The sequence below is a fragment of the Manis pentadactyla genome, chromosome 12 (genome assembly GCF_030020395.1).
Source record: "Manis pentadactyla isolate mManPen7 chromosome 12, mManPen7.hap1, whole genome shotgun sequence".
Classification (NCBI taxonomy): Eukaryota; Metazoa; Chordata; class Mammalia; order Pholidota; family Manidae; genus Manis; species Manis pentadactyla.
The window spans coordinates 5,013,289-5,038,501 of NC_080030.1; the positions used below are offsets into that span (position 1 = coordinate 5,013,289).

At 58.8% G+C, this 25,213-nt stretch overlaps 4 protein-coding genes across 6 annotated transcripts in view; 3 read left to right on the top strand and 1 right to left on the bottom strand.

Annotated features, from left to right (window-relative positions):
* Positions 1-2,158: 2,158 nt before the first annotated feature.
* LOC130680012 (lon protease homolog, mitochondrial-like) lies at positions 2,159-3,411 on the top strand. Its single transcript, XM_057489781.1, has 2 exons — positions 2,159-2,510; positions 2,593-3,411. The coding sequence occupies exons 1-2, from the start codon at positions 2,304-2,306 to the stop codon at positions 2,758-2,760; spliced, it is 375 nt and encodes a 124-aa protein (XP_057345764.1). The 5' UTR covers positions 2,159-2,303; the 3' UTR covers positions 2,761-3,411.
* A 2,555-nt stretch (positions 3,412-5,966) lies between these two features.
* Positions 5,967-10,004, top strand: LOC130680009 (tRNA-dihydrouridine(47) synthase [NAD(P)(+)]-like). The gene is given in 9 exon segments (XM_057489758.1): positions 5,967-6,662; positions 6,909-7,421; positions 7,770-7,811; positions 7,965-8,117; positions 8,452-8,593; positions 8,777-8,852; positions 9,123-9,311; positions 9,385-9,513; positions 9,619-10,004. Coding segments are annotated over 9 exon segments (1,752 nt in total). The 5' UTR covers positions 5,967-6,227; the 3' UTR covers positions 9,692-10,004.
* A 171-nt stretch (positions 10,005-10,175) lies between these two features.
* LOC130680011 (proline-rich protein 22-like) lies at positions 10,176-12,342 on the top strand. The gene is made up of 3 exons (XM_057489777.1): positions 10,176-10,406; positions 10,499-10,561; positions 11,160-12,342. The coding sequence occupies exons 1-3, from the start codon at positions 10,283-10,285 to the stop codon at positions 12,200-12,202; spliced, it is 1,230 nt and encodes a 409-aa protein (XP_057345760.1). The 5' UTR covers positions 10,176-10,282; the 3' UTR covers positions 12,203-12,342.
* A 2,159-nt stretch (positions 12,343-14,501) lies between these two features.
* LOC118911879 (cation channel sperm-associated auxiliary subunit delta) overlaps positions 14,502-25,213 on the bottom strand; it is a 33,207-nt gene continuing 22,495 nt past the window's right edge. For 2 of the 3 annotated variants that reach the window (XM_057489755.1, XM_057489756.1), the window contains 7 exons: positions 24,412-24,504; positions 23,799-23,857; positions 22,058-22,136; positions 20,711-20,763; positions 19,555-19,629; positions 18,640-18,768; positions 16,020-17,256 (listed from right to left, as the gene is read on the bottom strand). In XM_057489755.1, the coding sequence (XP_057345738.1) occupies positions 16,200-17,256; positions 18,640-18,768; positions 19,555-19,629; positions 20,711-20,763; positions 22,058-22,136; positions 23,799-23,857; positions 24,412-24,504 (1,545 nt within the window). In that variant the 3' untranslated portion in view covers positions 16,020-16,199. Of the gene's footprint in view, positions 14,792-15,638; positions 15,797-16,019; positions 17,257-18,639; positions 18,769-19,554; positions 19,630-20,710; positions 20,764-22,057; positions 22,137-23,798; positions 23,858-24,411; positions 24,505-25,213 lie in introns of those variants that run through there. The other variant, XM_057489757.1, reaches the window with a different exon arrangement.

Here is a 25,213-nt window from a genome sequence, read left to right on the forward strand (position 1 = left end):
AACGCCGAAAAGACACTCCGCATATTTATTGCACAAATGGACTTAAACATCTAAAGAATTCTGAGTAGGGGGTTCAACGCCATGATCAGCACACTATCATTACCCGACCTTCAGTCCAGCCCAAGGGCGTGACGCTCCTCAAGGACACGACACCCTGTCACTGGTTGTAGCTGTTTTGGCTCCAATCATTCTGGTTTTGATCACGCGTCAAGAGTTGTAGGAAAAATAACCAAGTCATATGTACTTGTACATTTGATTTATGTATTAATCCCGTTAATCCAACACTCCCCCTTTTCTTTTAAGTAGTAGATAAATATAATAAAAGAATATAGTAAGTAGATAGTTTCTAACAGGAGGCTTTTAACATAGTTTACTTCTCCAAATTCTGCAGGATGAAATAAAAATCTTCTTGAATTTACGTGATGTGAAATAAAGACAGAAAATAGATTTAGTGCAATTAGAAGGTGACTGCAGGTGAGCAGGGCTATGCCTATAGACTGGGTTTGGATCTGAGCTGGGCAGGAGCAACAAAACAGCCATGGGTGCAGAACCTTTCTCTCAAACTGGGGGGGTGAGGTTCTGGGCCTCACCTCTGTTGGTCCCCAATCTCTCACCTGATGGCCCCCCTGCAACTGTGCCTGTCTTAGGTTGTTCCTCCCTTGAGGAATCTTTCCCGTCTCTGGCTTACCAGCCATCTTCTGGGGCTACACAGGGAGATGTGAAGTTGGTGAGTGAGAGACAAGTAGTATTTTTTGAAGAGGTTGTTAGCTTTCTGGTTTTTTGAAAATTTGTGCTTCATGGCTACTATGCCCGGCACTTGTCTTGACGTTATCTTCATTAGCTGGAACGGCTTTGGGGCACTACAATTCTATGTATGAGGCACAAATTTTGGAAAAAGGGTTGTATTCAGGAAGGGAGAAGAAGTTACAGAAGAGGCAAACGGAAGAAAAATGTGAGAAGATTATTTCTATGACATAACTTCTTGTAGAATAGCATAAGCCTGCATAGGTTTTAACACAGTATCAATTAACTTATGTACACACATTAACAGAACAGGAATACAGATACATAACAAAGGAGATCCACAGTTATGGGCCGTATCCAATGAAGCCAGCTAAGTAACCCAGGCGTAAGCAAAGGAGCACGTTACTTCCTATGTTACTCTAGATTTAAACTCCCCTATCAAATAGAACACTGGATAAAAACGCAGGTGATTGTAGTTCTTAACCCACTTCTATCTCCTGACTTTGTTCAGGTTACCTGACGTTGCTTTTGAATGAGATGGTTAAGACAAACCCCTTATTTCAAAGGGCAAGGGTTCAGGGATGTTCTAGGCTTGTCACAACACCACACCCAGAAAAATACTAGGCAATGGTTGTTCTGATCAAGTGATTAGACAAAAGCAAAGAATGACTGTTAAGTTCATTAATATATGGAGCCACCTACCCCTTGAATTTGATGTCCGGTGTGGAACCCCTTTCCTGTCCTCACCGTACGAGTACTAGAAGTTAAACGACAGGAGGGACTACCAATGTCAATTGAATGTTCCTCATGAATCCTACCAGGGTGCCTCTGAGTTTACCTTAAAGTACCTGTTCCTGATGCCTTTAGGGTTTGGGGAGCCCCTGGAAAATCTGATGAAACTTGGCCCTCCTCTCCTCTCCCACAGACACGTGCAAATATGGAGGTACTTCTTGAGAGCCCTTAAAGGTTCATTTTCAGACCCCAGATTCAGAACTCCTATTCCAAAGCTTGCTTTTTCTTTTCGACACCGGAAGGGGGGTGTCGGTGGCTGGGAGAATGTTTACAGCTGAGGCTTTTCAGGCTTGTGATGTGCACCAGATAAACTGTGTATCACTGATTCAGGGAACTGCAAATGTCACAAATTCCCGGGTGATGCTGAAGCCGCTGGTCCGGGACCGCACTCTGAGCATCCGTGGGGGGAGATGGGAGAATTGGATATAACCCATCTGGTCAGACTCTGAGGCGAATCCTGCCAGGAACCCTTCCTGGAAGACCCTACTCTCCACTTACTTGCTGTCTTCAGGCAAGTGTATCTTTCATTTTGTTGGGTCTGTTTAAGTAATCGTCACTCTATGAACTTGGTTGTGAAGATCCAATGAGGCCTTCATGCTCTGGTTGCCTTCATTTATCATCTCCGCGGCAAGCAGGGCCCTGCTGAACACGACAGCTCACTCCAGGCAGGAGTTCCCCGAGCAGGAACTAGGCTTTAAGATCTGCCTGGCACCCCCAGTGGGAACCTGAGTTCACAGGCTCCGCCTTCTCCACTCCTAGGAGGCTCTATGCTGTTTGTTGAGACGTCACTGAGGCGGCCGAGGGACAAGGACAAGAGGGACAAGGACGGAAGCTTGGAGGTCACGGGCCAGCTGGGGGAGGTGATGAAGGAGAGTGCCCGCATCGCCTACACCTTTGCCAGGGCCCTCCTGATGCAGCACGACCCCTCCAACGAGTACCTGGTGACCTCCCACCTCCACCTGCACGTGCCCGAGGTGAGGGCCCCGCCCAGACCCCAGCTCTGGCCCTGCCGGCTGCGAGCAGTGGGGCCCTCCACCCACCTGCATCTCCCCCCAGGGCGCCACCCCCAAGGACGGCCCCAGCGCCGGCTGCACCATCGTCACAGCCCTGCTCTCGCTGGCCATGGACCGGCCAGTACGGCAGAATCTGGCCATGACGGGCGAGGTCTCCCTCAGAGGCAAGATCCTGCCGTGGGCGGCATCAAGAAGAAGACCATCGCCGTGAGTGTGGAGCCCGAGGGCTGACACTGCCCCACCACAGCTCCCAGCCACATTACACGGGTTAGGCGACGAAGGGGGATGGCCCGTTTTATAGCTGGCAAAGCAAAGCCTAGGGTGGCACGGGACTGGGCCTGTGGCTGCTCCTCCAGTCATTTGCATAGTGTTCAGGGCCTCTTCATGAGAAAGTACCCATCTGGCTCCTGGAGGATGGCAGTGGGACCTCCGCCCCGCCTGCTGCCTCCTCGCCCACGTGGCCTTGCATGGGAACTAGGCTGGTGGGCCGAGACCAGAGGCACACCTGTGCCGTCTTTCCCTTGGCAGAGCACCCTCCACAGCACCCCGCCTAACAGCCCTTGGGGGGCAGGGTCTCCGGGGCAGAGGCTCCAGGAGTCCCCGTGGACCCAGTCCCTGTCCTCCAAGGGGTGGATTCAGGCGGAGGGATGGCAGTGCAGAGGCCCGGGCCTATGGGGCTGGAATTCCAGGCAAGCAGGGAAATGTCATGTTGGCTGTATTTTAAATGCACTCACGGCTCCTTTCCAGCTCCCCGCACAAGTAAGTGTGAACCCCTAAGTGTAAAGCAGTGGGCACTGCCGTGGATTCAGGAAACATCTCCCCCTGACACCATAGGGTGGGGATTCCAGGACGAGGCCTAGGCTCCTAACCCCATTTCTGCCCTTGCCTGCTTCTTTTTTCTTCTACTGTCACATGCCCACACCTCTGTGGCCCAGGAAGGAGGCAGGCAGCAGGGGGCTCTGAGCAGATGGACCAGACGGAATACCCCAAGTTCCTGAGAAGGCTTTCTTGTGTAGAGAGCGGGGGTTCAGATCTTCTTGGCTGCCTCTTTCCTCACGGCGGCCAGGATGCTGCTCAGCTCCTCTCTCTTCCTCTTGGCGCGGATGTGTGTCGCACCTGCCAGGCGGGGAGGGCCATCAGCCAGGGCCTTGAGCCCCACCCCCGCCCTTGGCGTGAAGCGCAGCCAGCCCCTCCGTTCAGAGAAGCCTCGGTCCTGGGTGGCGCATAGGCAGGCAGCAGCAGGGGTTCAGGGAAGGCGAGGTCGCCTGCCAAGGTGGAGCAAAGCCACTACACCACACAGGACCCTTGTCCCCATGCCTGGCTACAAGTGAAGCCACAGTTGAAGACTGATCACTAAGAAATTCCAAAATAACCCTCCCCACCTACAACAGGAAGAATGTGCCACAGCTGAGCAAGCACCCTGCGCGCCCCGGCCCCCCATAAACCTGCCCAGTCAGTCTCTGGGCTGCTCCGCCACCCTGAGTTTTGCTTTGTCTGGTAACAAGCCCACCGACCCTTTTCTTGATGAACTTGAGGGCCCGCTTGTCCTTGGAGACCTTGAGCAGCTCCACGGCGCGCCGCTCATACGGGGCAAAGCCGCACACCTCTCGGATCATGTCCCGCACAAACTTGGTGTGCTTGGTGAGGCGCTGGGGGGAGGGGAGGCAGTCAGGGTGGGGCGCCCCGAGACGAGACCCGGGTCAGGTCTGTGCAATGGCGGCACGAACTGCCCACCGCCCTCCGAGCTCAAACACGTCACGTGCCGCCTGGCCGTTCCCTGGGCCGGGAACCCCCTCCGACCGGGCACCACGGGGTCGGAGCTGCTTCACAGGCCGCAGCGAACTCACAGGGCCTCCGCGTCCCCTTTACATTGTACCGAACACCCAGCTCCCGTGCTGCGGGCAAATTTCTGCTCATGCATCAAAACCCGCTCCCTCCGCCCGGAGCGCCCGGCGAGGCGTCGGCCGCACGCACTGCTCCGTCCCCCCGACGCCTCCTCTCCCGCTCCACCCCCAGGCTCCCGCAAGCCCCCGGGATACTACCGCGCGGGGGCCCCACCAACCTGCCGCGCTCCAGTGGCTGCCGAGGCGGAAGGGCCGGCACCCTTCGGAACCCTGGGATAGCTACCATCGATAGGAGGCGCGGGCCAGAGAGGCAGGGAGGCCGCGCGCTCCCCCTCGTGGCTGGAGGCGTCCCGCTCGCTCCCTCCCTCTGCCGGCTCCACCGGGCTCTTGGAGCATGCGCATTTATCCCAGAAGCCCGGCCTCGGGTGGCTTGAGGGGGCCGCTTGCTGCCTGCAGTCCCGCGCAGGCGGCGAGCTTCCTGACTGTGGAGCGGGGAGTTCGCCATCCAGTACCTGAATTTCTCCATTTTAGAAAGAGGACAATAATGGTACCGTTACCCTCAAAAATAAAACTGTCAAGTTATTTAATCAGCAAAAATGGGTTAATTCCGGCAGAACAGATTCCAGTTTGGGACACGCCATAGGCAAGTCTGGAGAAAAAAAGAAGAGGATCCCCTTTTTATAGAGCAAAGGGTTGAGCTGGGAGGGCTGTTTTAAGCCAAAAGTTCACTGGAGAAACTGGGAGTCCCACGTCTCATGGCTTCTCATTGGCTGAGCTGTGACAGTCTGGTGGGTAGTAAGGCAGCTAAAATAGAATGACTTGCAAGGTCTCTGTTCGTGGAGTCTGCAATTGACGGGGAGTGGTGGGAATGAGCCCCCCTTGCTGGCCTCCCAACTCCATTTTAGCGGGGTTTCCCCTTCTTAATTTTCACAACGCCTATTCCAAAGTGTTTGAACAAGGTATAATGGTACGTGGCACAAAATAAACTTTCTCCGTAAGCAGAAGCATTGGTTTCATTCTGAGTCCGAGCACTGTACGAGGGCTGAGGAAGGCTGTCATATACTGCCCCCTAGTGGCGCTTGATATACTTCGATGTAATTTTAGGTGGTACATGGATGAGAGGCGTTGTTGGGACCAGAACTTTTTTCCCGGTTATCTGTCGATCCTACGTCTCCCCAGGATACAGTCTCAATTTAGGGCTGGTCCGTTTCGGCTTAGCCCTTCTAACACTTGTTAATCTGAGAGCTTTGGATAGCCAGCAGAAGCTAGCATTTTGTAACTTCTTTTTTTCATTATGCAGCCATTATCTTTACAGTTGCTTCTTCCTTGTGCAAGCAGCTCTGGTTTACCATTTTAGGGCTAGAAAGTGTCCACTTTCTATTAACTTACGTAAATATCAGTTAACTGCAGATATAGCCCATACTTTGCCTTCCACAGGTCCAGTCTGGTGTCAGAATCCCTGCTTCTGCCACTGACTTCTCCTCTAAGCATCAATTTTCTCATCTATAACATGGGGATGATGCTAACACCAACTTCCGTTTGTAAAGATGCCATGAGATCATGAATGTCAAGTGCTTAGTTCCCGATGCACGTCACCATTATTCATGCACAAACCATGTACTTTGTGCTGCAAATAAGAGACAAGCCCAAACAGCCTTCCTCCTGCCTCCAACAGGGGCCCTAGTTTGGCCTAAGGCCAGCCCTCTTCTCCCACCCTTGCCAGGAGGCGCCCCGAGTCACAGATTCCCAGGGCTCAGGAGCCTAAATGTAATTTCCATGCGTCTGTCCCCGCTCCAGGGATCCCCAGCCCCAGGAGAGACGTGCAGACGTTGGAATGGCCTGCAGCGCAGACCAGCAAACTGCAAGTCGGGGGCTCCCAGCCTCTGAGCAGTGGCAGTCAATCTTATGGTTGCAAGAGTCTGAGCTCAGCAGAGGGACCCCCTCGGCAAGCCCTGCTCCTTTCCCCTGCCTCCCTGCTGGCAGATTCCTCACCACCAAGAGGCAATTCCATGATTTTCTGGAAGCCAAAGGGCAGACGCCCAGCCAGGAAACCGAGGCAGGAAACCTTGGTGGCAATGACCTGTCTGAACCCGAGGCCAAGAGGATACGACTGGAGGATGGGCACAAGGAGGACAGGCGATCAGGGGAGGCGGCCGAGCCCCAGGAGCAGCCGCAGGTTCAGAAGAGGGCCCGGGGCCAGAACAGGGGCCGAGCCCACCTGAAGCCCACCCACTATGACAGGAACAGGCTCTGCCCCTCCCTGGTCCAGGTGAGTGTCATTGGTGCTCTAACGTCTGGGGGCCCTCAGTCTGAGCCTCTGTGTCCCCCCCTCAGTCCTCGGGATGTTGGAATGTATCATGGTTTAGTTTCCAAGATGAGGAAGCTGAGGCTCAGTGCGGTTGCTGACCGGCCCCAGGACACAAAGCCAGAGGGGCAGGGATCTGACGGCCACACCCAGCTCGCTGGGCTCCCTCGGCCTTTCCTCTCCCGCCACCGCTCCGCTGCTTTCTTGCAGGAATCCGCCGCTAAGTGTTTCTCCGGCGACCGCTGCCGCTTCCTGCATGATGTGGGCTGCTACCTGGAGACCAAGCCGGCTGACCTGGGCCCGCGCTGTGTGCTCTATGAGACCTTCGGGAAGTGCCCCTATGGCGTTACCTGCCGCTTCGCCGGCGCCCATCTGCGGCCCGAGGGCCAGAACCTGGTGCAGGAGCCGCCGGTCCAGGTCCCGCTGGTCCGCAACAGCCTGGACAAGGCCCTGCAGCTGCAGCTGCGGAAGCGCAAGATCCACTTTGAGCGCGCCGAGCGGGCCCTGCGCCAGCTGAGCAAAGGCCAGCTGCCGGGCTCCACCCCTGCTGCTGCGGACCCCGAGCCCGTGGGGAGCGAGGGTGCCCCAGGGCAGGACGGCTGGGCCGCTGAGCAGGCCTCCCTTGGGGCAGGCGCGGGCGCCCCTCCCAGCGCCTCTGTGCAGACCTGTGGGCCCCTGACCGATGAGGACGTGGTGAGGCTGCGGCCCTGTGAGAAGAAGCGGGTATGGGTCTTGGGTTTCCTGTCGAAGATGCCGGCGGCTTGCGGGGCACAGTTGTCGGACCGGACAGACCCTCTCAGCCCCAAAGAGACGGGGCTGGGGTAGAGGGAGGCAGTGGGAGAGGCCTCCTGGCAGAGGGGCTGTTGGAGCAGGGATTCCGATGGGTGAGTAGAAACCCTCCAGCAGAGGAGAACGTGGAGGATCGACTGACCCTCGCAGAGGACCGAGAAGGGCTGCTGGGCCGGGGGGACAGGGCAAGGCACGTCCCTCAGTGCGGGGGGAAGGGAGGCCCCAGAGGGCCTGGAAGTGAGGTGGCAGTCACGCCTCGCTGCGCGTTTTCTCTCCCTCCAGCTGGACGTCAGCGGCAAACTGTACCTGGCCCCCCTCACGACGGTAGGACTCCCGTGGGCCAGGCCGGGTGGTGGCAGCACCGTCTCCTCATAGTGACCAGCGTCTCCTCTGCCTGTGGGTCTTGGGACCGGGGTGGGTGTTCAGTGTCCCTGCCTGCCCCGCCCCACAAGGGTGTGTGTCCCCTGCTGCCCCCAGTGTGGGAACCTGCCCTTCCGGCGAATCTGTAAGCGCTTTGGGGCTGACGTGACTTGTGGGGAGATGGCCGTGTGCACCAACCTGCTGCAGGGCCAGACGTCCGAGTGGGCCCTGCTCAAACGCCACCCATGTGAGGACATCTTTGGGGTCCAGGTCGGTGCTGCCCCGAGGGAGGGAGGGAAGGAGGGAGGGAAGAGGGGGGCTCTCAGCCGCCAAGTTTCAGAGCAAGTTCAGGGATGAGGAGGCCAGTGGTTCAAGTGCCCCCCGTGGGTCTTGGGGCGTGTGGGAGTCAGGCCTGGTGTCCTGGCGACCTTCTCTGACAGCCTCTCTCCCTGCTCCCCGCTCTTGGTCTCTGGCTCTCCCTGCATCTCTGTGTCCATCAGTTTTTCTGTCTCTTGTCTGTCTGTCTGTCTGTGTCTCTCTCTCTCAGCCCGTCTCTCTCGGTCCCTGGGGTCCCTCTCTCTGTATCTGATCCTCTGTCCCCCAGGCTTCCCTTCTTCCCTCCCTCCCTGTGCGGCCTCCCTCCCTCCAGCTCCACGGCCGCTCCCGGGAGCAGCGCTACACCAAGCTGGCCGACTGGCGGTACATCGAGCAGTGTGTGACGGCGGCCTGCCCCATGGCCCTGTTCGGTGGGTCCCCTGCCCTTCAGCTCAGACCTTCCCACCCATCCTGCCATCGGAGGCCACACACCCGGGCCCGTCCCCAACCTGGGACCCAGCCCCACCAGGGGACCCAGGGCTGGCGAACAGTCCCCAAGACCTGGTGCTCCCGCCCACGTGCGGCTCCCTGAGACCCCAGCCTCTGCCCCTCAGGAAACGGGGACATCTTGTCGTGCGAGGATGCCAACCGCGCCATGCAGACTGGAGTCGCTGGGGTCATGATTGCCCGGTAGGCGAGCCCGGCGGGGGAGCAGGCATGTGGGAGTTTTGTCCCGGCGACTGGTGCCTCGGCCCGGTTGTTCGTCCCCGTGGGCGGCTCTGCCGGGACGGGGACAGAGAGATGCCTGGGTCGGCGCTGCGGGGGAGAAGGGCTGGGAATGTCTGCAGCTGTTCTGGGTCCAGGGCCGCAGCCCTCGTGCTGGGCGGCTGCGTGAGCGCAGCAGGGAGGGCGGTCCGGCGGGTTCGGGGACGCGGGCACTGACTGCTGCCCGCCCCGCAGCGGCGCCCTGCTCAAGCCGTGGCTGTTCACGGAGATCTAGGAGCAGCGGCACTGGGACATCTCGTCGGCCGAGCGCCTGGACATCCTGCGCGACTTCACGCACTACGGCCTGGAGCACTGGGGCTCGGACACGCAGGGCGTGGAGAAGACGCGCCGCTTCCTCCTCGAGTGGCTCTCCTTCCTGTGCAGGCGCGTGCGGGGATGGTCCGGGCGGGGTGCGTGGGGACGCCGGCCCAACCTGCCCCCGCCCGTCTGCCCGCAGGTACGTGCCCGTGGGGCTGCTGGAGCGGCTCCCGCAGAGGATCCGTGAGCGGCCGCCCTGCTACCTGGGCCGTGACTACCTGGAGACGCTCATGGCCAGCCAGACGGCCACCGACTGGATCCGCATCAGGTGCCCGGGGAGCCTCAGCCCTGGGGGCGGGGGCGCCAGGGCCCTGAAGGCCGTGGGGCGTGCTGGGCCCAGGCCTGACCGTGCCCCAACTCGCCCTCCTCACAGTGAGATGCTGCTGGGACCCGTACCCCCCAACTTCATCTTCCTGCCAAAGCATAAGGCCAACGCGTACAAGTAGCCATGGCAGCCGGCGCAGGGCGTGTGAGGGCCCAGCAGCAACCCGGGTGCTCGAGAAGACAATAAATTTTATTCTTTTAAAACCCAGGCTTTTCTGTGATTCTGAGCATGCCCCTTCCCCCCACTGGAACTTTTCCCTCAACAGCAGGTGACCCTGTCCCCAACAGCTCATTTCCTGTTCTCTCTTGTTCACCAAAGTCCCAGCTGCCCCCATTGGCTCAGCCCCGTGCCAGTGCTGCTGGTGCCCAGAGAGGCCTGGACCACAGGTCACCGGGGCTCATGGGGGGGGCCTTGGCCTCCATGGCTATGGATCAGGGTGGGCTGCCTGGAGGCAAGGGCCTTGGAGCCATCAGGCAGGCATCGCTGGCAGACAAGGCAGCGGACTAGGCCCAGAACCTGCCCCGCCCTGTGTGAGGCCCGTCGCTGGCTGCCCCGGTCTCGCGCCCCCCACCCCTACGGAACCCTGCGAGTGGGTGGGCCCGCAGCCTGGAACCTGTTGCCCCGAGTAACCAAACAGTACTCTGCAGGGCTCAGCCTGTCCTCTGGGTGGGCTTCCTGCACTCCTGCCTGTGCTTCCCTGGCCTGCCTCCCCATGCAGCCCCCCAAACCCTTCTGCACACCCGCAGCTCCCCAAGGAGGCTTCGGCCTCCAGGGCCTGGGCGGCGGCGCCGAGGGCCCAGGCAGCCAGCCCGCTTCTGCCTGCATGGAGTCTCTGGGTACAAGCTGGGGGCCGGCGGGGGGCCTGCCGGGGCGGGAGACGGGGGCTGCGCCCACCTGCCTCAGCACTGCCTGCTTCTCTCGTCCACAGGCTCCTCCAACTTGTACCATTCCCCAAAGCTGGAGAAGGAAGGGTTTCTGGGCTCTCCAGCAGGTACCGGCCTTCCCCAAATCCCCGAAGAGGACTTGAGTGGGCCGGTGAACGGGGCCCATCTGGCCCCCCTGTGCCTATTCCCAGGCAGCTCCCGAAGGCAGGGCCTCTGTGCCCATCCCAGGGGGGCCCCCAGACAAAGGTCTCTGTCCCTAAACAGGGCCCTGAAGGCAAGTCCTGTGTCTTGTCTCCCCAGACAGACCCTCCCCCAAAGCCAGCTGGGTCCCTAGGATTCCCGCCCTGACTTCGGGTCCCCAGACAGGGCCCTCAAGCAAGGCCCAGGGCCCTAGACTCCGAGATGGGGCCCCAAGAGCAAGGCCTGTGTCCTTCTCCAAATGGGCCGCAAAGCCGGGCCCGTTGTCCCTCTTCCTAAATGGGGGTCCAAGGGTGAGGCCTGTGCCCCCACTCCCAGACTGGCCGCCATAGCTATTCCTGGGGTCCTTGACCCCGTGGCGGGTCCCCGAGGCCAAGACTTACAGCCCTATCCCCTAAATGCACCGCAAAACCAGGCTCATTTTCCCAGTTCCCCCGACGAGTCCCCTGAATTTGGGCACTGTCCCCCATGCCGCCGCCTCTCAGGGTGCCACTTCCTGGCCTGCAGGTTTCCAGATGGCACCCTGTGGGTGCATCTTTGATCCCTGCGTCTACCAGATCAAGCGGGTCGACACTGACATCGGCCAGTTACCTCTGTACGAGCTGGTGGCAGTGGACGGCGGGGGGCCGGCTGGGGGCCCTGCCTCGCCCAGCACCCTCCTCCTCGAGCCCCAGCAGCATCTGAAGGTCTCGCCGCTGCCCCAGCTGTACCCTCACTACCAGCCAGGGCCTGAGGGCCCCCAGTATCTCATACCCGACTTCCCACCTGAGGAGCCCGGGCCAGAGGCCCTGGGCTTTGTGGGGGATGGGGGGCCCCCAGCATTTGTGGAGCCGCCCCCACCCGTGCTCACGGAAAGCCTGGGCCCCCCTCCACCCAAGAAGATAAAGGTGCCCCAGCTGACCATCACCATCTCTACCGAGGCTGAGCTGTCCCCCGGCATCTATGACCGCCTCAAGAACCGCCTCAGCCGGTTGAACGGGCCCCTTGAGCCCCCGGCTGTCCCCATCCAGGAGCCAGAGGCCGGCTGCTCCAGTCCGGGCCTGCTGGACCCTCTGGGCCCCGGGGAGCCCGAGGTGCCTGCGGGAGAGGCCCAGAGCCTGGAGGCAGCCACGGCCTTCCTGCCGCCTGAGCAGGTGCCGCTGGAGGACGTCATGAGGCTCTTCGACTGCCTGCTGGGTGGTGACGAGCGTGAGGGGACGCCAAGCAAGGCCCCCGGGCCAGCCCTGCCCGGCAGCGGTGGCGGTGGGGCCGACCCGTCCAGTGACATCCGCTCGCTGCACTTGCCCGACAAGCTGCTGTCCTTCGACTACAGCGTGCCTGAGGTCCTGGACACCATGTCCAGCGTGGACGACCTCTTCAACTTCAAGGCCCTCGAGGAGGAGCCACTGCCCCACCCCGGGCTGCCGTCTGTCGGCACCGCGCTCGCTGCTCTGCAGCCTGAGCTGCCCAGCAGGAGGAAGGCTGGCACCTCTGCCAAGAGAGGGCGGCCCAGAGGCAAGGCCAGGCAGGCCGCCGGGCCCAGGCAGGGCCGGGCAGCCGCCCCCCATTAAAGCGTATTTGACTGTAGCTCACTGGCCAGTTGCTGCTATTGGGGTCCAGGGTCGGTGGGCTGGGGCCTGGACCGGGGGGCTCTGTCCGCTCACGCAGCCCGTCCAGAACCACACTGCAAGGCCTGGCAGGCCCCCAGCGTCTTCTGGGTGCCCGGTGTCCAGAGCCAAGCGGGGGAGCCCCAGACTCATGGGGAGTTCAAACTCCCTCATCTCCTGGCCCCAGAAAATTGGAGTTGGGCAGCAGGGAAGGGAGGGCGTCTGGAAGGGGATGGGACGCTGTCCAGAAGCTTGGGCTCTAAGGAGCTTTTGCTTGTGTTCGGTAGAGAAAGCCAAGGTTTCCCAGAGAGGGGCAGGAACGTGCCTAGAGACACACAGCAAGCAGGGTGGGTCCTGGGGAGTGCCCTCCTGCCACACTGCTGCCTCTCCTGTCCCCCAAATGCCATGGCTGGTGCGGGCGGAGGGGAGGCCTTTGGAGGGCCTGTGGGCCAAGGGCGGGCAGGAAAGCCAGGGAGGGCAACCCACTGTGCCGGGCCAGGCCACAGGCAGGTTCTGGGTCCCAGGTAGGAGCGTGCGGCCCTGCCCTCACCGCTCCTGGGCGCCCTCCCATCCTGGCTTGTCACCCTCAGGCCCACAGACCACGGGCCTTTCCAGAGGGTGCAGGAGGGGCGCAAGCAGTGCCCTCCTCCCCAGAAACACCCAAGGTGACCTGAAACAGGCTGACTGGCTTCCTAGGTGGCATATAAGCCAAAAGGAAGCAAAAAGGGGGACAGGCATGCCAGGCTGGGGCACAAGACCTGGCCCGGGCCGCCCCTGCAGAGTACGAGGGGTCCCTGGGTGGGTGCCTCTGGGGAAGCCCCATGAGCTTGGCTGGAGTCCCAGGGTGCTGGGCGCCGCAAAGCTGAGACCGGGCTGCTGCCCTGGTGCTGCCCAAGTGCTGGTCCCACAGCGCACGCCGCAGGGGCCGCTTCCCCGAACTGGCTCCAGGGACGGGGAGGTGGCCGTGCCCGGGCCTGTAGCAGCGCGGCCCCCCTGCCCCCTGTCTCCTGTCCCCGCACGGAGCCCACTTCCTCAGCTTCCCTCTGAGCCCCCTCCCTGCAGCCGCACTGGGGGTGTCGCTGAGACTAACATCCCCCAAGTGCCCCGATGAAGGGAAGGCCCTGGTAAATGATGGATAGATGTCAGAGGACAGGCTGGCATTTCCTGGTAATTGACACAGACCAGGGTTGGCAGCAAGTGGTACCTGACAACCTGACACGTCCGCCTCCTCCTGAGAGGCCTGGAGGGCCTTTGGGGCCCAGCTGGCTCAGCCAGGGAGGGGAAGGTCACGGCCACTGCACAGCCTAGAGCAGTGGTTTTCAGCAACCAGACTGAGACAATTGGAAATGACTGTGGAACACATTGTTTTAGCCTCAGTCATCAGGGAAGGAGTGGGACCACCCAAGTTTTCACATGGAATGACATGGCCAGCCAGCCTGAGTTTTACAATGAAGTGGTAGGCGAGGGAACCCCCACTGAACAGATGGGTCGAATGCACACGTATGTACACTGGGGGGCTGTGTCCACAGCATGTGCACACTTATATCTAATTCCTGTACATATTATCTATATGTGTGTATATGTACCTAGGTGACATTATCCATACATTTGTATAGGTGTACATGCCAACTATACACATGAACCTGCACACACAGACCCATACATATAGACATTACATACAGGTAATGCACATGTGCTCATATCTTGGTACACACACGCATGTGTGTGTACATATGCATGTGTGTGTGCATATTGTGCACATGTGCATATATAGGTCTACATGCACATGTATATACATTGTACGTGTATGCCTATACACTTGTACACACCTACATATGCATGCATCTGTATATAAATGTGTGCATATTCTCTGCATGCATATGTATAAAACCATGTATATGTATATAAAACATGCTTCCAAGCCTTCACTCACGTACATGTCCGACCATTTGGGCGTGTGTGTGTATGTTACGTATAAACACAGGACTGGGGCCCTGCCAACCACTGTCTTGTCCAGATCGCCCCACTTGTCCTTGGGCCTCATCCGTCTCTAACAGACGTGTCGTGGTGTCTCACCCCTTTCAGAGGGCTGCGTGTTATTCCGTGGTGCCCATGCTGGTTTATTTCACCAATCCCCTGGTGCCGCCCGTTATACCCAAGGCAGGCACTGTAATTCAAAGGTGCTCTGACACCAGAATGTCCAGGGCCGTAGTGACGGTGGTGGTCAGGGAGACACAAAATGTGGCCGACCCATCCACCCACCTGCTTTGTTAACACTTTATTTTAAGGCAACGCTGGACCCCTCCGGTGCACACTCAGCGCCTGCCCCATAAACGCGCCCAGGAGTTTCTGTACCTCCTGTACAGACTGGTCCAGAACCTCTTGAACCGGAGGCCCTTCCCAGTGTGCAGCAGTGTGGGCACTACGTAGGACAGCCACGTGCCCAGCAGGATGGTTGCCGTGAGCAGGACGATGGAGATCTCAACTGGGATGATGGAGGGTGGGAGGGCCCCATAGACATAGACACTGAAGGTGGTCTCCAGGCGACAGTAGCTGCAAGAGGCGTTGGGGGTCGGGGGGGGCGGTGTTGAGGCCATGGGCACCGCCTGCCAGAGCTGCCCTTCACCACAGCAATTGTGTGAAAACCTACAGGTAGGGGACCCCAGGGGAATGGCCCAGGGATGGAGCACTCGCTGAGTCTCTGCGGAAAGCACGTGTTGGGAGCAGAGGTGGGCAGCCCCCCGTCTCGGGACATCCCCCACCAGTGCCTCCCACCCGCGGCTGTCCCAGGCCGAGCCCCCTGGTGAAGGGTTGGGCCTGAGGGAGGGCAGGGTCTCCCTGCGCTCCCGGGTGACTCTGCATCCGTCTGGAGGGGATCTATGGGAGAGAGGATGCCACCCCACGTCCCTCCCAGGGGAGACGCTGATAACCTAGACCAGCACACCTGGACGTGAGCCCTGAAACCTCTCAGCCCGCATGGATGGGGAGCGGTTATCAGCCAGCTGCTGGGGGCAGGCGTGGCATGTACTGTGTGCCCATTCCGTGGTGTAAATGTTGCTGCAGCCAGTGGGAAACCAGCCGGCGTGCAGAACCCTGGAGTACTCAACAGGGGCCCTTGGGAGCCGGCCTAAGCCGAATCCTGCAGCCCAGCAATCAGACAGGGCAGGGACGTGGCTGCTGGTCACTGCCGCCCCTCCAGCACCCAGCATAGGCTCTGAACGAGGATTTATTCAGGAGAGAACAGACGTCATCCAGAACTTAAAACAGCGCTCTTCCTGGGGACGGTCCGGGCTCTCAGGGGGGTTCGGGTGTACCTCGGGCCGAGGGGAGGGAGGAAAGTGGGTCCACGCCGCGTGCAGCCCGCCCCCGGGGAGCCAGCTGCCCCAGAGGCCCCGCTCACCTGTAGAAGGGATCCACGATGGAAATGCGAAAGATGTATATCCCGTTCCGTTCGTCAAAAAGGACCTTGTTTGCAGTCGGGCCTCCCAGGATCTGGTACGGGACATCCGGCCACCTCACGGGGGCGTGGTTGTTGGCGTCGTGGCAGCTCACGTAGTTCTGGGGAAAAGGACAGAGGGATGCCCAGGTTATTCGGGTATAGGGTCTTTATAGGGGTAATAAGGATACTTAAAAATGGCTACGATGGTCAATTTAATGTGCATATTTTATCACACACAAAAAGTCCTTTGGGAGTTAAAAAGAAAAAACGCAAGACTGGGCAACGTAAAGCCCATGTGGACGAGAAAGGAGCCGGTCGCTTAGCCGGGCGACCCACCTCTGTTGACAGAGCCGGCCCCACCTCGGGGTCTTCAGGGGCTAAGCGACTGGGCCTACAGTCCATCCAGTGGTGCGCTCAGAACCGAGGGGCTGCGCTCTAACTCGGTAGGAAGAAACCGCATGTTGTCCAAAACTTCCCCCTCCCCAGGGCTGATGAAAGAAAAAACAGTAACGGGACAATCTCTTAAATGCAGCCGGCGCGCTGTTTTGAGCCCGAGAGCCTGTAAAAAGCACGCAAGTGCAGCCCCCGGCACGGTCGTGCAGTACTGATTCGACAAAGGCCACACAGGTGTCCACACCAGGGGTGGCGCTCCGTGGGACCCGGGGAGAGGTGCTTGCGCAACACTGAACGTGCGAGATGCCCGAGTGGGCGGCCCTCTTTGAAACGGTTCGTTACGAGCCGGTGCACGCGGGCGGCGAGCGCCACCTGTTGGCGGCTCGGTGTAAGCGCCCTTGGCTTGGCGCAGCTGCGTGACCGGAGCCGCAGGCTCCCGGGAGGGCCACCCTCGGCGCGACACCTCTGACCATTTGGGCAATTCCCTTGGGCGAGATTCGCAGGGGACCGGCTGGTCTTGCATTCCCCGGAGCGGCCGACGGCCTGGTGTGCTCGGTGGGGCTCCCAGCACCCCCACCCACGCTGCGGACTAGATGCTCCTGGCGCGCCCAGATGCGTCCGCCTAAGCCTGATCCCTAAGGTGATGGGGGCAGGCGGGCTCTTTGGGAAGCGATTAGCGCAGGAGGGTCGCACCCTCGGGACGGGATCGCTCCTCTGCCTCCGCCGCGCAAGGACGCGGCGGGAAGCACGTCTGTGAGCCGGGAGGTGGGCCCGGCCCGGCCCGCACACCGACGCTGCCGTCACCGTGGCCTTGGGCCCCCGGCCTCCGGGACCGCGGGGAGCGGGGGTCTGCGGTCGCACGGTCCTGATCTGTGGTGGGGGCACAGCAGCCCCAGCGCACGGAGCCCGTCCCCGAACACACTGGGTGTGACCAGCAGCCGCCACCTGGCCGCCCACGACGTGTCGCCGGGACCTCTTGTGGGAACGGAAGGCGGCCCTTACCTCCCGGTGCCAGGCCGAGCGCCCCTCGCCGCCCGCGGGCTCCATGACGGTGGTCCAGTTCTGCGGCTGCGCCCTGCAGAGCGCGCTGCGGGCGCTCAGGGAGTACGTGTACGTGAACAGCCCGTTCACCTCCTGCAGGACGTACTCCGTGTGGACCACCTCCTGGAACTTTCCTTTCCGCCACCTGGGACACACACAGGGCTCGGCTGCAGGGAGGCACAGCCGCCCCCACGCGTTCCAAGACTATCTGGGGATGACGGGGGGCGGCAGAGCAAGACGGAGCCCCCCCTGCAGCCCGGTGGCCCCACTGGGCTCCACATGTGGACACCCCAGGACAGGTGGGAAGAGCCGGCAGAAAAGGGGTGGGGGGAGCAGGCAGCGGTGTTTTCTACTGAGTGGCCACCATGAGTGGAGACTGGAAGACCCTGATGTTCTATAACTGAGTAATGTCACTTGTAAAGAAACTGATGAGTTACACAGCAACTAAACCAACAAACAGGTAAGACCCCTCGCCACCTGTCCTGTGAAGTCCTTCTGATGACATCTGCGGACATTCAAAGGGGATAGAGTCAGGGCTGTTCTAAAGCATTCTTTTGGTGCACAGTCTGTCGCCTCCTGCGCAGTGGGGGCTCCCGCCCCTCCTGGGATTGGACCCTCTCCCTGACCTTCCCTCCAGGCCAGCCTGCATCCCACCACAGGGCAGCTCTGAGCTGGGGATTGGCCCTTGGAGCCGGGCTCAGTCCTGTGTGCCCAGCCCACAGTTTTTCCCCAGCACGGGATGAAGGCCAGGTGGAACTAAGATGCAACATTGTAATGCACCTAAATGTTTACAGGTATGAGCCAGTTCCTGCCATCAGTAAGTCAGTCAACACCCATCTAGTCTGATATCATCAGACTAATTGGGGGCAACAAATGGGGGAGCAGGGGGTGGGCATGGGCCTACAGGGTTTATGTAAATTAATGATCATTAAATAAAATGGAAAGGCATATTCCTTGGGCGCACTGGCCACATGTCCAGTGCTCAGTAGCCCTGCGTGGTTCTGGGCTGCCGACTGGACTGTGGAGCATTACAGGACATTTCTGTCATCACAGGAAGTTCCGCCGGGCAGCGGTGGGCTGGGGCTGCAGGAAGATCGCTTCACCCCAAGGTGGATGGTTCTGGTCCCGCTGCCCGAGCTTGGTTGGCTCCGCTGGGTCCACCACCCACGGAAAAGGAGGGATTGCACGTAGGGGTACAGTGAAGGAAGGCAGCAGAACTCACGGGAGGAGCAACATTAGTGTTACGGGCTGAACTGTGCCCCCCAGAGATGCCTGCCTACAAGGAAGCCTGAGCCCCAGGGCAACTGTACTGGAGGTGGGCCCTTAGGCTGAGGGACGTCATAAGGGTGGCCGGTGATCTGAGAAGCTCCCGTCCCCCCACCTGTGGGGACCCAGGGAGAAGGGGGCCTCAGGGGAAGGCACGCCCGCCCACGCCTTGATCTCCGACCTCAGGCCTCCAGAGCTGAGGCAGCGTGGGAGGAGCAGGGCCCCGGGGTGTGGGTGTGCGGGAGTGGGGCTGGGGTCTCACATCTCCACCACAGGCTTCCATGGGTTGTCGTAGTAGACGAGGTCGGGGCAGCCCAGCCTGTCGTACGGGTAGTGCACCACCTGGTCCTTAGTGGCCTTCTGCCCCCTGAAGTTGGGGTCGTAGGCGTCCCTAAGCAGACACGGGAGCAGGGAGGTTGGAGGGGGGCATCAGAGCCGTGGTCGGATGGCCCTGGCCCCCCGGGGAAGGTTAAGGCAGTGGGTCCGCCTGGCTGCCCCATGGGGCATGGGTATGTGGCCACACACTCTTCTGGATGTTTCTGGGAGGCTGGTTTTGGAGATGAGATTAATATTTAAATCAGTGAACTCTTGAGGAGAGCAGAGTGCCCTCCTTAACGTGGGCAGCTGACGGAGACAGATGCCAAGAGATTCTGCCGCAGCGGCCTTGGGGCTCCAACTGCCTCCCTCCCCTCAGCCTCCGGCGTCTTCCATCAGACTGCAGGCTTACCAACCTCTGCAATCCTGGTTCCTTAACAGAGGGCTCTCTCTCTGCGTCTGCCTCTGTCTCCGTCCCTCTCTCCAACTCTCTCTTCTGCACACGCACACACACGCATCCTGTTGCTTCTCTTTCCCTGGAGCCCCTGACGCACACATCTTCCCACAGTGGCACCTGGGACTCCCAGCAGTGTATGGAGGGTCACCTGGTCCCTACCCGCTGCTGCCTTGGCTGAGAGCATCTGGCTAACTTCACTAGCTCAGGTGCACAGGTGGCTGCGCTCTGAGGGCTGGTGGCACGCTGGCAAGGTGTCAGAGGTGGTCCGGTGGGTGGCTGAGCCTGGGTGGGGGGTCTCTGCCACCTCCCCTTTCTGGAGATCAATTTAAAAGCTATTTTCGACCTGCCCCTGGCGGTGGAGTGTGGGACATGGAAGGGGGTGCTGAAGGGAAACCCCTGGCTCACCTCTCAATGACGTAGCTGTAATTGTCACTCAGGGCCATGATGTCTAGAATGCCCTTGTAGCAGGCCGAGACCTCCCTGTGAGCAAGATGGGACGGTGAGAAGCTGCCTGACGCCACCCAGAACTGGGGACTCGGGCATGTGTCCTTTCGGCATTTCGAGCCCCACTGGTTTGATTTTTGAGCCCCTTCTCGCTTTCTGGTTCAAGACGCTCCAGTCTGGTCTGCTGTCTTCCCTGTCCAGCCCAGAACCAGCCACTTCTCCAAGGAACCTGACCCCTTGTCGTAACACGGCCTTAGAGAGCCAGACCTGGGCGCTGGGGGCCCTAACTCTTCACACATGTGGGTTGGTGTGCTTCCAGCTTGGAGCGATGAGGAAGGATGCTGCCGAGAGCATTCTGCAAACCGGGCCTCTGCAAATGTGCTGAGTGCAATTGCTCAGTCGGAAGATGCGCTTCCCCCGAGCAGCCGAGGAATGAGTCCACCTCCCAGCAGTCTGTGAGTTCCTGAGGCCGCCAGGGGAGCGTCATGCTTACCAGGACTTGTTCCCGGGTGGCTTTGGGGACTTTCCCACGTGGGTGGATGGACAAGGGTCTCAAGTGAACGTTTTCATTGCTTTTCCCAATTAACTGAGGTTGACCACATTTTTGATACCACTTGGGCTTCTTTGTTTTCTCATTCTTCCTCCTTTGGGAGTGCCTGTTCAAGCCTTTTGCCCATTTTTTTCCCTACTAGTGTGTCATTTAAAAAAATTACTGATTTGAGGAATTCTTTGTAAGTTCCGGATCTAAGTCCTTTGTTTGTTACACATGTGGCAAACAGCTTCCCTACTCTCTGTATGGCAAAAGCTTTTCTTAATGTTGTTTCAAAAAAGCGTTTCCTGCACATAGGTCCTAAATGTGTAATTGACTGATTCGACAGGGTGTTGCCATCTGAGAGCAAACATCTGGTAAAACCATGGCCTGAGGTCACCGTGGCCTTGGAGGGGCGGAGGGCAGAAGGGGGCTCCTGCTCGATCCCGGGAGCCCCTGTTAGAGCTTCAGGAATTCCGTGAGCGCGTGGGTGGCTTTTCAGCAAGGATGAAACCAAAGCCCCTTGTTTCGGGGTGCCCCCACCGCCCCGCCTCTCCCCGGACCCCAGCCCGCTGTGAGCTCACGCACTTCCGGACGACGATCTCTTTCTCATGGTCGCAGCCGACTGAGATGAGCGCCGTCTGCGGGGGAGGGGGACAGGGATGCTGGCCGGGACCGGCGAGAGCTGCCGACAGCCCGGCCATGGCGAAAACCCACATGGAGACACACTCACGCCTGGAGGGATTTAGCACAGCGCCTGTGGACCCCAGCACGGTGGCCCCGGGGCCTGAGAGGCACTGTCACTGTGCCCGGCCCCGTGGAGAGCCTGCCCGAGCCGAGGGGTGCAGCTAAGGCCCAGAGACCGGAAGCCAGTCTATGAGCCGGGACAACGGGTAGCATATGGAGGGCAAGGGGGGAAATGAATGAATGAATGGGCTGCAATGAGCATACGCACGAGGAGAGAGAGAAAGAATGATTTGGGGTCAGGCTGATAGCCTTAGAGACACGCTGCTCAAACGGGGGTGGGTGGGTACCTCAGAGAGTCGCAGGGTCTAAAAGCCACGGGACAGAGACTTTTGAACAAGAGCTTTACATTGAGACAAACATGGCTTTACCATGAGACAGAATGCAAGACTCAAATCAACTTTTTAAAAATTGAGGTAAATACCCATGACATCAAATGCACCATCTTAACCGTCTCCCAGTACGCAGCTCCGTGCAGCCGTCCCCACCCCCATCCCCAGAACTTTCCCTCCTCCCAAACTGAACTCTGTCCCCTGAAGCAGCACTCCCCACCCCCTCCCCCTGCCCCCATGCCCACTTTCTGTCTCCGTGGATGCGGCTCTGCTAGGGACGTCCTGGGAGGGGGATCAGACAGGGTCTGCCTGTTGTGTCTGGCTCATGTCACTGAGCAGCGTGTCCTCGAGGTCCACCCACGGTGCACCAGGTGTCTGCGTGTCCTTCCTTTTTCAGGCTGAGCACTATACCAGCACGTGGCTGGACACCCTGCGTGCATCCATCCCTGCATCCACGGACACCTGGGATGCCCCCAGGTCTGGGCTGTTGTGTGTGACGCAGCTGAGGAGGCGTGTGCCCAGGTTTTCGTGGGGCTGTGTGTTGTTTCTGGGCTCCTTGGGGGCGCTGAGGAGGGCTTTCATCCCTGTTGGCCAGAGGCTGTTCTGGGGATGCTCAAGAAGGACCGTTGACTGATGACGCACCTGACGTGAGGTCGGGGAGTCACGAGGGGCAGCCCTGACGAGGGGACCGTGATGGAGGAGGGGCGGGGAGCCTGGCAACCGGGACAGGATCACTTCCATTTCCAGATCCTGAACTGGGGCTTGGCCGGCCCCTCAGCGAAAAGCCCCCCAAGGCCCACTGCCATTATTCTTAACACGAGCCACGAAGAATATGGGACAGCACAAGTTTGGGACATACCAGTGGCTTGAGGTCCACACAGGAAATTTCCTTGTCGTCTATGTCCAGAGAGATGGTGGACATTGTGGGTCTTTTTATGCTGCAAAGCAATGGGGGTGTTATTGTATTCTACACCAGTATTGCAGTAAAAAGCGTCATTGACCCGTCCACCCGTCATCCATCCACCCATATCCATCCCCCCATCTATCCATCGCCCATTCATCATCGACCCATTATCCGTCCATCCAGCCATCCTTCAGCCATTCATTCTGGAATTTCGGCTGAGAACCTCTGCTCACACATGGCCGCCCTGCTCTGCCTCTAGTTTCTACCTCTTCTCAAGTCAGTTTTGCTAATTGATATATAACAACTTATTGCCACGAACACCTGAAATCCTATTTTACTATTACCTAGCTGTATATGATGCTTTTTGTTCTCCTAGTAGCTTCTGCATCCACACTTTCTTCTTCATTTCCCATCCCTATTGTTCGTTTTCTCTTTCTCCTGCAGGATGCTGGGGTGTTGTCTACTACACTGGTCTGAAGAACGAACTTTATGTTTTATTTTGGCTTTACACTGTCCTTTGCCCTCTATGTAATACGTTTCTGATTGTACCACTGTTCACTCCCTTCCCACAATTCCTGGTGGCTGTTTCCCTGGTTCCTTACGTTCAATACTGGCTCTATTTCCCTCCAGTCCATTTGTTCCTCTCCAAGGAAAAGTGCTTGGGGTACAAATTTCTCTCTCAGTATATTGTAGCTATTCCATGATTATTTCATTCAGGGGTGATTTACAAGGTTGTTTCTGAATTTCCAAGTGGATTGTTGTTATTGGTGGTGTGTTTCTGATGGTCACATTCTAGTTTTACCAGATTAAGTCCTGAGAACGTGGTCTGAACATCTCTACTGGGACTCATTCTTTTAATGACCAAGTACATGAATACTTTAAGGATTTTTAAATAAACTCACCGTGAGAGAGGAACATATATTCTACAGTAGCAGCATACAATGGATTTTTTTAACTTTTCATTTATGTATTTTTTCAGCTTCATTGGGGTAAAACTGACAAAGAATAGTGTAAGATATTTAAGATGCACAGCATGATGACTGGCCCAGGCACACTTGTAAGAGTCTCCCTGTTGAGTTAATTACCTCATCCATCACTTTCCATAGTTAACTTTTCAGGTGTGTGTGGGAACATTTCAGTTTTATTCTTAGCAAATTTCAGCTACACAATGTAGTGTTAAGTTCTATCTATAGAATTATAACATATTTGTGGAAATATATGCTCTAGGGATCTCCTAGGCGTGGCACCAGGCAGGATCTGTCCTTCTGCATCTGGCTTATTGCACTGAGCACAGTGCTAAGGTCCATCCACGCTGGGACAGCAATGTCCCCCCCTTATTAAGGCTGAATAATATTTCGGTGTGTGTGCAGACACACTGTGTGTATCCGTTCATCCGCGGCTGCTGGGTTATTCACATATTGTGGTGGCAGTCGTGAAGCATGCTGCTGTGAGCGTGGGCTGCGTGTATCTCCTTGAGTCCCTGAGTGCAATTTTTTTGCCATAGGCCCAGAAGTGGGATTGCTGGGTCCTGTAGTTATTCCATGTTTAATTTCTTGAGGAACCACCATTTGTAAAGGATTTTTGCTTTACCATCCTGGGAGGGAAGGACTAGACCTCAGCCCTGCTTTCCCCAGCCCCTGCTGAAGGAACCCATGGACAGCCCAGGCCACCCACCCCTGGCCAGGTGACCACATACTCGGAAGTGAAGTTGGCGTCAGCCCTGCCGCAGAACTGCTGCTGCCTCAGGGAAATGTTCTGTGGAACAGGAGAGAAAGCCTGCCTGACCTGGTGGAACAGCGCGAAGCGGGCTGCAGGGAGAGGTGGACGCGGGGCTGCCTGGGAAAGGCTTCTAGGCGCTCACAGAAATCACTGTCCCAAGTTCATTTCATTGCTGTGTTTGTCCTGGGGACCCAGAGTTAGGTGTGACTTTGTTCGCCCTCTTCTTCATCTGGGGTGTCACAGGCCTGGCTGTGCACCTGGTCTGCCTGTGCCCTGACGCCTGGGTGTGCCAGCTAACACAGGTCCAGCACCCTCCCCAGGGCTGGAGAGGCTCCCTGTCATATCCTCGGGGCCTCTCTTGTGATACCTTACTGATTTCACACATCTGGGTGATGGCCACCAGCCTAGGTGGGGCTGGGCCAGGGCCAGGTCCCCTCAAATTCTGAAGCACCTCACCCAGGGTTGTGCAGGGCAGGAAAGGAGGAAGGAGGGTCCGGTCAAGGGACGACGAGGTGGCTACACCTGACCGGGCCAGGCAAGGCCACGCCCTTCACCACACTGACCGGGTTTGGGGCCAGGGCCCTGCTCACCATTCTGTGCATGGTCCTCCCGTCGTACCTGTAGCCGTCCTCATACATGATGGCGTCGTGTATCCCCAGGGAGTGGGGGTTGCTCAGCATTGGCTGGGGAGGGGTTGGGAGAAGCGTACACTGCACAGCGCTGGCAGGTGCCAAGGGGCGCCACAGGGGTCATACCCACCAGTGACCACAATAAAGCTGCTCGTGCAGCTGCCAGTCTGGTCCCCAGGTGTGTCCCCACCTCCCCTACCCACCATCCCAGGCCCCAGAAGCCCCTTTTGTAGACAGCATGTGGCTGCACAGTTGCAAGACCCAGACCCTCCATGGAGCACAGGGAGGCCTGGAGGCCCAGTGAGACAGCACTGGAGGTGAGCCAGAGCCAGCTGGCGTCCCCTTGCGGGCCCTGTTCCTGGCTGGCTGGCCTCCCCCACATCCTGACACCCAATGGTCCCCCATTTGCAGCTTGACTGCTTGCGTCTGAGAGTCCAAGCTAGACACTTGGATTTCAGGCTCACAGACTCCCCGTCTTTGCGGGCACCTCCGCCGCAGTGAGGGCAGGATGGGGCACTCGGGCTCTTGGCTGGAAGCCACAGAAACCGGCTGTGGCTGAGCTAAGACATGAAGGGGCTTCTGGAAAGCATGTGGGCGGCTCGGAGGGCAGGGAGCCAGGGGCAGAGGTGGTCCCCGTGAGAGGTGGCCAGACAGGTTGCGGCCAGTTGAGAGAGACAGAGAGAGACAGTTACTACGTGTGTCACGAGGTCGGGGTCCCCCCACGGGACGGTGCCCGGGAACTCCCAGAGCCTCGGAACCCTGG